At 43.5% G+C, this 11,606-nt stretch overlaps 1 protein-coding gene and 1 long non-coding RNA gene across 6 annotated transcripts; one reads left to right on the forward strand and one right to left on the reverse strand.

The window, feature by feature from the left end:
* Positions 1–2,832: 2,832 nt before the first annotated feature.
* On the reverse strand, positions 2,833–9,762 carry Dmrtc1a (DMRT-like family C1a). Of its 5 annotated transcripts, none has more exons than XM_017318619.2 (7): positions 9,748–9,762; positions 6,329–6,486; positions 5,985–6,040; positions 5,541–5,677; positions 4,672–4,738; positions 4,367–4,496; positions 2,833–3,380 (listed from the first exon to the last, which is right to left on the reverse strand). In XM_017318619.2, the coding sequence occupies exons 2-7, from the start codon at positions 6,390–6,392 to the stop codon at positions 3,268–3,270; spliced, it is 567 nt and encodes a 188-aa protein (XP_017174108.1). In that variant the 5' UTR covers positions 6,393–6,486; positions 9,748–9,762; the 3' UTR covers positions 2,833–3,267. The 5 variants fall into 5 exon arrangements, with proteins under 5 accessions (XP_017174108.1, XP_006528343.1, NP_001033705.2 ...); XM_006528280.4 differs by lacking the exon at positions 9,748–9,762 and adding an exon at positions 8,231–8,423; NM_027591.3 differs by lacking the exon at positions 9,748–9,762 and adding an exon at positions 8,231–8,304 and having other exon boundaries at positions 2,839–3,463.
* 1700011M02Rik (RIKEN cDNA 1700011M02 gene) lies at positions 8,522–9,268 on the forward strand. The gene is made up of 3 exons (NR_073044.1): positions 8,522–8,625; positions 8,805–8,968; positions 9,117–9,268. It is a non-coding gene; the product is annotated as an RIKEN cDNA 1700011M02 gene (long non-coding RNA).
* Positions 9,763–11,606: the final 1,844 nt, after the last annotated feature.

Below are 11,606 nucleotides of genomic sequence, written 5' to 3' on the forward strand. Positions count from 1 at the left end.
CAGGATCTCCATGACACAGGACAACAACAGGATATCTGAGAGGAGTCTCAATGAGGATCCAGGATTGACAGTGTAGCAGGAGCCAGGGGACTTGAACCAGATCCTTTTATCTATCTATCTATCTATCTATCTATCTATCTATCTATCTATCTATCTATCTATTATTTGTTTTTGCAATGAATCCTTTCAAATAAAGATGTGTAGACACACTACAGCTTCTATGGAAAGAATTTGTGGTTTTGTGTTTGGTTTTGTTAGTTTTTTAAAATTTAATTTTATGGGGGAGGTTGCAAAGAAAAAGGGTGGATACAAAGGGCAGATGAGTTGAATTGGGTCCATGGTGTGAAATTCACAAAGAATCTATTAAAAGTTTTTAAAAGATAGAGTGATTTACAGGGGGTACAAATCTGTCCTTGTTTTGAGGCTAGTGCTGGATAAATGGAAACAAAATAATGGGAAATGAAACAAAGAAGTTGCCTCAAGTCTCAGTAGGGCCTTTAGATTTTTTTAAACAGTGTTGAGACTATGGGAGCCTTTGAAACCGGACAAAATGCATTTTGTATTTTTAGATATCCATGAAAGTATGGGAGCCAGGGAGTGGAATGTGGTGGCTTAAATGAAAAATATTCCTATAGTCTCAGGCATTTGAACACTTGGTCCCCAGTTGGTAGAATTATTTCAGTAGTTTAGGAGCTGTGACCTTGCCAGGAGAAGTATGTCACTGGGAGCAGAATTTAAGAACGTAAAGATTCAGGCCATTTCTAGTTTGCTTTATCTGCTTTTCCTTAAAAATTAAGATGTGAGCCCTGTTTCCTACTCCAGCTGTCACCTGAACTGCTTGCTGCCATGTTTCCCTTCTGTGACAGACGCTTAAATCCTCTGGAACCAAAAGCCAAAATAAACCCATTCTTCTGTAAGTCACTGTGGTCATGGTGTTTTATCATAGCAAGAGAAAAGTAATTAACTCAAATGTCATTGAAAGTTTGCATCCCTTTTCAATTCATCCAGAGATGTGCAGCTGTTGCTTTCTGCAGGTTTAGGACCACAGCTTTACACAATCACTTTCATGTGACATCAGGGACTAAGTTCTTAAGATCCACTGATATTCCCAGTGCTGAGCCAGTGAATGGCCTGTGTACTCCTTGCTCCTTGCTATATAGTAGAACTTAGGCAGGCTTTGTCTTGTTGGCCTCAAGGGGGTTCATTAGGCCCTATAAGGTGCTCTGCTTATCAAATACCTAGTATGAGCCTAATGTCCAACTGTTTAGCACTGCCAGATCTTTACCTGGGTGGTTTCTCTACCTGTCATTTTCAGCAGTGATTGTGTGTGGGTTGCCTCAGTGGGGAAGATGATCTAAATCAACTGCTGCTTGGTGAAGAATTCCAGTTCTATATTTTTTCTATTGCCTGCTTTCTTTGCTTCTATGACTTCAAAATTTGAGAACTGAATTAAAGCTAAAATAGATATGTTTCAAAAGGTTCTGTTCAAACTGTGAAATGCAATTAGTTATTCATTGAGTTCTATTATTCACCACTCCATTCACCTTTAACAGGTGTGTTTTCTTTCAATCGTTCATGAGGTCCTTCCTAGTCCTGAGTTCTGGCTTAATGTATAGGAAGACTATTGCCAGTGGGCCAGAGGTTCAATTACCTATGTAGCTTTTCCTACTTTCCTGTTCCCTAAAAGGCCTGCAGCTCTTAAATGCTTCTGGCTTCTGTTATGAGTGGTTTCTAAATGTCAACCTATTTCCTGCAGCCTTTCAAGTCGGGCAAGATAGAAACTAGTTTGTCATATAGCTGCTAAATAACCCAGAACATTGAATCCATAGGCCACTATACCATGTCAGTCCCAGTACAGGAGCTAAGTGTTCCAGATTTCTCCTGGCTGTTCAACATTATGTTTAGTAGAGATAGGAGCATGGAGATGCATACATGAGAATTATCCTAAACCTATAGCTAGAATTCTTTCTTGTTTTTATCATGGCCTATTGCTATGGCTTCTCAGCTAACTTCCACACGTCTCACAGGTCTTGCAGTCCATGTATTCTTTACCATCATTATATAAAGAATGTTTAACATATGGTGTTTGTATAACCAGATGTCTTCTTTATACTGTATATGAATATAAATTTTAAATGGATTCCAGATAAAAGTTAAATACCAATAAAAGCTAAAAAATAATCATACAAGAATTGTGTGCACCATAGCTCTGTGAACTCAGAATTGCAAACATTGCCTAGGGGTAACTATGAAACCAGAAGGACTAACTCAGCTATGGGACCAACATGTGTCAAAGATACAATTGTATAGCAGATCGCAGCTCTTCCTTAAGGAATACTTTACTTTAATCATTTGTCACTGTGGAAGTACGGACTTAGAGATCATTTATTCGTGAAACTACTCAAGGAAGTAGAAGTGAGATGTTTTTCAGTCTTGCTCAATATCCTGTTTTTTCATGTTGATTTTTCCACCATCAGATGGAGAATATCAGAATTCTCATTAACAGAGCATCGATAATTTGCAATGAAATGAGAAGAGGCATGGAAGGAAAGGCGAGATTTCTGTGTGTCTGGTAGAGTCTCTATTTCTGTGTTGAGTTTGAATTATTAGAGGATACAGAACATCATGCAAGGATGAAGTAGCTAGCCCGTTAAATACTGCATAATGTTGACTTGGGCACCAAATAAAAGGGCTGTGAAATTCTGAAAGACATTGTGATTGATGTTTAATCTTTTGAACCTGTTGCCTGATGCTTTAATAGAATTGATTTTGAGCTAACTGGTTAACAAAATAGTCTTCCTTGATACGCCGCTTAATAAAGAAAAAACATACTTTTTAATGCCTTACAAAATTATTTATTTTTGGTAACACACAAATCTAGATGCAATGTGAAAATCCTCATGTTTCCACATGCATGTTTTAAGTACAGTAGTGTGCAGATATGTGTGCGAGTGAGTGCACACAAAGGAAAACACTGGCATTTGATACCACTCAGAACCCCATTGATAGATTGTTTGATCATATTAGATTGCACAAAGCATTTTATAAGACACATAAAAAGCCCCAGCTTCCAAAGAAATTACGGATGGGGGTAAAGAACATAGGAAAGCCAAGTAATTGCTCTACATCATAAAAAGGATCTTAAAGCTTATAAAATACCTGAAGGCTTAAAAAACACATTAAGCACTTTGGACAGGAGCCATTTTGCAAGTTCAGAAACAGTAATCAAACAGGCAGTGCTCTAGTGAGGCCTCATAGTCTGGGTTCTTAAGTCAAGAGGGACATGCAATCCAGATGTCCAGAAGGCAGAGAACCAGAGCTGGTAGGCCTTGGTGGCATAGAGGGGTTGGCCAGCTGCAGTCCCCTCTCTCCAGCAGTACCTGGAGACAGAAAGACAAAGTCCAGAGCCAACAAAGTCCAGAGCCAAATCACATACGTGATGCTCCGCTTAGCTCTCTCTTCACTTTATGTATGAGAGAGAGAGAGAGAGAGAGAGAGAGAGAGAGAGAGAGAGAGAGAGAAAGAGAGAGATTTTTTTCAGTAAGACCAGGAATACACCCATCCCATCATAATCCCTTATCTCTGTTCTTAGCTCTACCATCTCTCAGTCACAGCCAGTAATCCCTTTTGGTCAAACCCGGGGTCTCTAGATATAATCCTTATTGAGTTGAGGAATCTCCTCACCCCACAGGTTTGCTGGTCCACCCTACATTAAACTCCTTGCTAGACCTCAGTGACAATTAATCTCTCCAGCTTCCTTAATTGTCTTTTTTCTTCAAGCATACACAGAGTGGCTTCCCACTCACATGTCAGATTGATATTTTTGTCTCACCAGTGCACAGCCTCTTATCTCAGACTCCCCAGCCATGTAACACTCCTCTGAACTCATGAAGCCCTTCATGTTTGAGGGAGTCATTGAAACTCACTGGTCACATTTAACTTGATAAGACTGCCCAGGCTCAGTACCTCCATGAGGATGCACTAAGTCAGCATCCATTTCAGACCCTTATCCCCTGCGCTTGTCATTTTAGTCCTCCTCAGTCTACAGTGGTCTGGAATACAACCACAATCATGCATTGGGAACCATTACACATAGTTCTAATCCTTCTGCTTGATATACTGCCTCCCCTGAAGTAAGACTTTGCTATTTCGGGGACATCAGTCTACCTGTTTCTTGATGTCAGGACACTAGCCATTTGTTAGTGAACAAAGCATGTAGTAACCTGAAGATTCACCTAGTGGCTCTGAGACACCTTCTCTCCACTCAGCCTTAGGAACTTGAGTGTTTGGTTCTGAGCTGGTTAAAACCACCAACACTGGATTCCCAACTACTGAAAGCTCTCACCTCTCAAATATCCCTACATACCTGGCATGCCACAGGGCTGGTGACGTGTCTGAGACGAATTTTTCAGAGCCAGCAGAGCTTCAGCAGCCTCCAGCATCTCCTGCCACTCTAAGGTAGCAGAAACTGAAGCCTGGTTGGAGGCACTGGGGCCCTGCAGAAGAAAGAATATGGAAGAATGAAGACTAGGAAAATCTGTGTCCTCTCCTATGACAAGTGGCCCTCTAGCACCTAGCCTCTCCCAGCTGCTCCCCGACCTCCACTTGGTCCACTAGAGTTCCTATCCACAAAGCTTGTTGCTTCCCCTTGTTCTGAATCCCAGTCTTTACCATGACCTGTGGTTGCAGTAGCATAGGGTCAGTGGTGGCACAGGGCTGAAGAATCAGGCTTGGACACCTGGAAGAAGAGGAGGAGAGGTCAGGGGATTAAAAGTTCTCATGGACATGTACTACCAGTACACAGAGTAGCAGAGATTTGCAACATAGAGATCTGGGAATCCAAATGACTGCACGGATATTTATTTATCCACACACTTTGGGCAAACCCCTCCTATTAATAGACTCATTTTCCTTTCTTTTCTTTTACATGTATCTCTAAGAGAATAATTTGCACTGGCTTTTTTTCTCCAAGGGTGACAGTGAAGATGATGATGAATCACAATGTCTGTGTTTTAGTCTGAAAGTGACTGAAGGTATGTAAGTAGCATCCCTTTTCAGTGGCTGGATCCTACCTACATTTTACACAGTCATGTCTAGCCATGAAAGACAACTCAGATTCACTTCCAGGAATTTTTTTTCTGCTGGCCTCTAGTCGTTTCCCTGAAGCCCTGTGGCCCTCTTTATAATACTCCAACATCTCAACAGGACCTTCTTTCTCTGTCAAAAAGTAATAACATTTTCACTGGTTTTGAGGGGCTCTTATGTGGTAGACCTTGTGTTAGTCCTCTTCCCAATAATATAGATATAGATTGTGTTCACCAACACACTTGCTGGGAAACAGAGACTTTGAAAAATAGTCCAGACCCTTATGAATAAAAAAATGTGAAATCTGAGGATGTCCTTGCCTCTTTGGCAGAGTTGCTGCCTTCTCCTTCCCCTACTCCTTTATCTTCATCTTCTTATTGTCACCCTCCCATGGCACTAAGCACAACATTAGAATTCCCAAACACAGGACAATCCATGTTTCTTGTTGTACTCACATGCTTGGCATGGCAGAGGTCCCATGGGGCTCCCCAGGAAGGGACACCATCAGTTGTTGCCCCACAGTCTCTGGAGTATATGGCACAGATGTTGTTTCTGGGTGCTGGTTCAGCAGCACAGGCCCTTGGGAGCTCTCCTGAGGTGGCAGAGATCAAATATGAGAATCAGGCACCCAGATGTATATGAAAAAATTAAAGTATGAGAATAGCTTTAGATGAAAATAAGAACTGAGTTCAGAGCTGTGGCAACCTTGAAGACCACTCAATCTTACTTTTTTTCCCTTTGATTTGCAAATACTGAGGCCCAAGGAGGACTAATTTTTCCAGTGCCACAAGAGGAGGAGGTCATACAGTTGGAAAAGGGAACTCTCTCTGGGATATGGTAGAAAAGTTCTGGGTACTGGCTAATGAGGAAGGCCCCCTTAGGCAATAGACTCTCCTTACCTCCTGGGTTGCTGTGTCAACCTGGGCCTGGATCTGCTGCACAGTGTTCTTTCCAGCTGTAAAAGAAGAGTCATATTTTTTTGCTACTTCCTCCTCCACCATCCCTTTTCAAAAATATCCCACACCCATACTGAGTTCTCAAATCATTATTGATCTTTTCAGCTCCCTGATGCTTGGCAAACCATTTCTCCTACTAAATACTTGGTACCTGACACTGATTTTATTTTATATACCAGAGAGTCCTTACTGAAAGTCACAATGCAAGTCAGTGATGGCACTGGTGACAGAACAACTAATGCTTCCTCCTACAAGTTCAGTTACCCCACCTAGTGAAAGACACTTACTGCGAACTCCTTCTTCTACAGCCAATTTCTTGACGTGCATGTGTGATGGATGAGCAGCAGCCATAGTCCTTTTATGTCTCTCAACCAGGCGTCTCTTTAATGGGGTAGCCTCCTCCTTCTTGGAGGTGGTCACAGGAGAAAAGTCCTTACGAGGTTCCCTAAAGTAGAGGGGATTTAATACCTAATGTTAGTTACATATAGAAGAAACCTGACAATTTCCTTTCCCAGAGACTCTACACAGGAAAAGGCGGCATAATTTTGACACGCCCAAGACTTGAAGAGGCAGAAATGATTTTGTTCCCTTATTTGGATGGTAATACCATGGCTGTAACAGCTGTCAAAACGATCTGCTACTCAGTTTGGGCTAAATTGAATCTCCCATGTTGCACCAGTCACCATACCTTGCCTCAAAAATGTGCTCCTAGGTGTAGGGCCATACATAGGAACATGGCTGATTGACCAGGGCCACACCTTTAGAAAAAACAGATTCTCCCTAAACCCGAAAGTTATCTATTGTTTATAACCCCTCAGATATATTTCAAAACCCCCTTCCCCAACCATGCTGGATTATTGACCGGCTTGACATTCTTCAGGCTATGTTCTTTGAGTACAGTGGTACTGTCACAAGCAGAAGACACTGTTTTGCCTTAGTTTTTCCAGACTTTTAGGTCTCACAAAATTCCTGCCTCTTCTTTCAAAAAGTTTCCTAGGGCCTGGTGGGGAGAGAGGAGCATAGCATACAGATAAACCAGTTATGGCTGAACATTCCACAGGCACTTGTGTTCTGTCCTGTGACCAGTAAGAATTTGCTTAGGTAATTGCATTCCATTAAACAAACAAAAAATCCACCTCTGGATTACCTTCTTTAAAAGTGACAAAATAGTTGATACAGGAAATAATCCACACACCAGATAAAAGTCATCCCCTAAATGTGAGAAATGCTGTAACAAGGTTACTGAATAGAAATTTTTAGTATACACAAACCGACTAAAATTCAATTAACTGGATGCTCAAAGTGTTTTAATACAGTCTTCAGTAACAGTACAATAGACAAAGTATCTGTTGAGAATATTGGCACAATCACGGAAAGACTCAGAGAAAAGTATTAAAATCTGGCTAAGAAAAATTAAAATAAAAGGAAGTATGAAGCTCTTCAATCAAAAACATCATAAGGCCAAGGTTGTCACTCGCTGTAATCATTAACAAAAGGAAAAGTTGTTGCTCAGAGTTCGATGTCAATGTGTAGGATTCAAAATGGCTAACGCCATGTGATGGAGGACAAAGATGGAGGAGTGAACTCCAGAAAGAAAAAAAATAACTTAGTACACAACATGGTGGTAAGCGCCACACACAGAATCACTTTAGGGCAGAACATACAGACCAGGGAATTCTAAGGAAGACCACAACCTACACTGCCAAATCTCTACAAAAATTATATCAGGAAATATCAGAGGAAAAAAACAACAACAGATCCCCCCCCAATGAAATTTTTTTTAAAGCAAATAAGCCTCAATGGCTCTAACAACTGGCCAAGAGATAACACAAAATGAGTCACAGATCTAAGTTTAAACTGGTAACTTTTAAAAGCTGTGTCTGGCCCTTTCAACTGCGCTGCACATTATAGAAATGTACCTGGCCCCAAAATATTTTACCATCCACCAGAAGGTGTCACACAGGAGCAGTTATGCGCAAGACCTGCTGAGAGCAATCTCCTCAGGGAGGAAAGCTAGAAGAGGCCTCAGGGCGCCATGGCCCGCACAGACTCCGGCCTTGGAGAAAGCATTTGGACCCTGCACCTCCTGAGAGCCATGAGAAACATCACAGTCCTAACTGGACGGGGAGACCACAGACAGGCCTCAGGAGCACTTCTGTCTGTGGAAACCCCTCAGAAGGGCCACTCACCGGGAACCCGAAGACCGCTGCATTTTCAGTTCAGCCAGGGGACCTTGTGTTCAGGCTGCTGGGCTGTCCAGAGTGAGGACGAGCAGCAAAGACAGTAATAAGACAGTTCGGAGGGGCGGGAATTAGGACACAGGCCACTCAGAGAAATGTATCCACTGGTTGAGCACGCTGGACTAGGCTGAAACAGGGAGGAACCAGGCGATTGGAGCTGAGAGCTATGGAGGGGGTGGGGTTTGAGCAGTGCAGGGGCCAGGCTAGACACTCCACACCCAGCACGGTGGGCAGCTCAGCAGATCTGTGCAGAGAACTCCTGGAGTCAGCTGTCTGTCCCTGGAGCAATCACACAGGCTGTTGAGAGGATGAACTTAGTCCCCTACTTTCCGCCTCCTGGGCAGGTAAGTCTCTTACTATGTGGTCTGGAAGACCCTCCAGGGGGCGGAGGTTTAACCTGGCAGGTGACCCTTCTTGTCCTCAGCACCTCGACCAGCTGTGTAGATGCACATCACAGTAGCCAAATGGGGTCGTGGGCAAAAGCCATGTTGGGACTGAGTGAGGCCTTAACTCTCTTTTTCAGAATGTGAGAAACATAATACATTACACCCAGGACAGTGTGACCTTTGCTCACACCATGGAGAACTCATCCAGCAGCCCAAGAGAGACCAGGGAACCTGCTCCTTCCGCAAGGTCCTGGAGGGGCCGCTTCCAGAGAGCTCTGGCACGCGTGTCCAAGTTCTTCAGGTGAGGGCCCTGAGCCAGCCCCTGCCTCTCTCTCCACTCACAGCAAGCCAGGCTGTCCCACTTGTGCTCCCCCACACGGAAGCCGAACCCTATTCTCAGTTCCATGAGGCCTTCTAAAGATCCACCTGTCTGTCTGTTTCTCCTTTAGGAGAGGATGCCAATCAACCCGAGGCGGAGACCACTGGAATCCTAGACATGGGGGCCATGCACAGTGATCAAGATCTTCGGCTGCGCAGGCCCCTGCTCTCAAGGAATCTTGTCCAGTGATGTTGAAATAAATGCTCGCAGACTTTCAAATTTTCTTTGACTTCGTGAAATTTTTTTCCCATTCTATACTCACATCAACTTAAGAAGTGCTGGGGGTGATGTTTTGCTGATGCGGGTGGGAATAGCTGGGAGGGGAGAGATAGAATCTTTCTGCCTACCCCCAACAACCAGGTTGCCTCCTTGAGAAAATGATGCTTCCTCGGCAGGGTGGGGGTGGGTGGACGCATTTGTTGAAATGCAGTCTCCACTCAGGAGTGTTTTTTCTCACAGACTGCCATCCAGCCAGGACCCTTGTACTCTAAGCAAGCTTCAAAGCTGAAAACCTTAAACAGTGTTTGTGAAGGGGTGGCGCCCACAGACAAGGAATCTATACTGACTCTAAAGGGGCTTTAGACTTCATGATCACTAACAGTATCCATGCACACACAGCTCCTCAAGACAAGAGAACACCCCACACCCACACCCAACCACACCCCACCCACCCACCCACCCCCATTCCCCCAAGAAGTAACCTTGTTTCCAGCTACACAAGGTTTCTCTCCATGTGATGAGGGTTTCTTGACTTCCTACTGTGACCTTGGGAGTTACTGAAACATAGTTTCCTCAGGGCAAACCTGCAAGGGAGGACAGAGCTCAGCTGATTTTTTTACCCTAAGGTGGAAAGGCAGCCAGGCAGTTTCACTAAATTGTGAAATAGCCCTGTAAGAGAAGAAAAACAGCCTATAGAACAACTCACAAGCCTTCCCCCTTTAAGTAACATATTCTTCTGTATGCCACACATGAATAAACTAAAAACCTGGTTGTCTGGGGCCAGCTGACGCTCCTCCATTCTTCCTTGGAAACGAGGGTCCTCTCAGAGGTACTGTACAAGCAGACAGCAGCATTTCAAATCCCAAACCCTTGTTCTCAATTCCTGTTAGAATAGCCAGGACGAAACCCAGAGGGAGAGACTAGTTGGAGCTCTTATTGCTCATGCACGCCATTGCTTTCAAAAATAGCTCACAAGGCCTGTATCTCAGCTCACTGAGTAAAATGTACAGTCCCGTGGCTGGAGAAATGGCTCAGCGGTTAAGAGCACTGACTGCTTTTCCAGAGGCCCTGATTTCAATTCCCAGCAACCACATGGTGCACACAATCATCTGTAATGGGATCTGATGCCTTCTTCTGGTGTGTCTGAACACAGCCACAGTGTTCTCATATATTTGAAATAAATAAATTTCTATTTATTTTTTTTAAAAAAGCACAATACATCCTGGAAGTAGTGTGTGGTAGAATTCACCATGGTAAGCACAGGGACCTTTCCCAGGTTTCACAACAGGGAAAAATGGCCCCATAGAGAGGAGACAATGGCATTTCTGTTTCCGTTTTTATTGAACCCTCAAATAAAATCCATGTAATGGCAGAGCCCACACTCACAGACAGTCCACCTCTCCTTAGGAGCATTGTTCTGGAAATATCTTCATAGGCATATCCAGAGATACATCTTCCAGTTGATTCACAATACAGTCAGATCCACAGTGAAGATTGGCTATAACCATGTTTTTATCCAAGAGACTTAGATGCATTCTTTCTGTGGCACATTTGGTACTCTGAGCATCATCTGTCCTCAACAGTGCTTTGTCTACTGACTTGGGCTCCATGACACTTGGTTTCCTATTGTTGTGAATAGCACCATCGACCTAAATCAAGCTGGGGAGGAAAGGGCCTGTTTCATCCCACAATTTAGGATCCTATAATTAAATTGACTGGGGAAGACAGGAACTCAAGGCAGGAGCTGAAGCAGTGGCTATAGAGAAAGGCTGCTTGCTGCCTAGTTCTTGTTCTTCCTACTCTCTTACATAACCCAAGGCCACTGGCCTAGGGATTGCACTGCCCAGTGGACTGGGCCCTCCATTATCACTGGTTAATCAAGAAAATAAAGATACCAGTCTGATGGAATGATTAACCCAACTGAGGTTTCCTCTTGCCAGATGACCTTAGTTTGTCAAAAAGGTAACTAAAGCAGGCTGAACCTCAGTTGGGAAGCTGAGCTCCCTGTCACAACTTATCAAGTTCTAGTTAAACCTCACTCCAAGGGCTCAGCTCCACCAACCCAAAAGAGGAGAAGTTTCAACTTCCAGGAAATAAGTAGTATGCCCAGTGGTTATGCTCTCTTTCTCTTTCTCTTTCTCTTTCTCTTTCTCTTTCTCTTTCTCTTTCTCTTTCTCTTTCTCTTTCTCTTTCTCTTTCTCTTTCTCTTTCTCTCTCTCTCTCTCTCTCTCTCTCTCTCTCTCTCTCTCTCTCTCTCTCTCTCTCTCTGTGTGTGTGTGATAAAACACTGGATGTCTATTGAAATATTTAGTGAAATGTAGTTCGATGCAGCAGCACTAGG

The sequence above is a fragment of the Mus musculus genome, chromosome X, assembly GCF_000001635.26.
Source record: "Mus musculus strain C57BL/6J chromosome X, GRCm38.p6 C57BL/6J".
Lineage (NCBI taxonomy): Eukaryota > Metazoa > Chordata > Mammalia > Rodentia > Muridae > Mus > Mus musculus.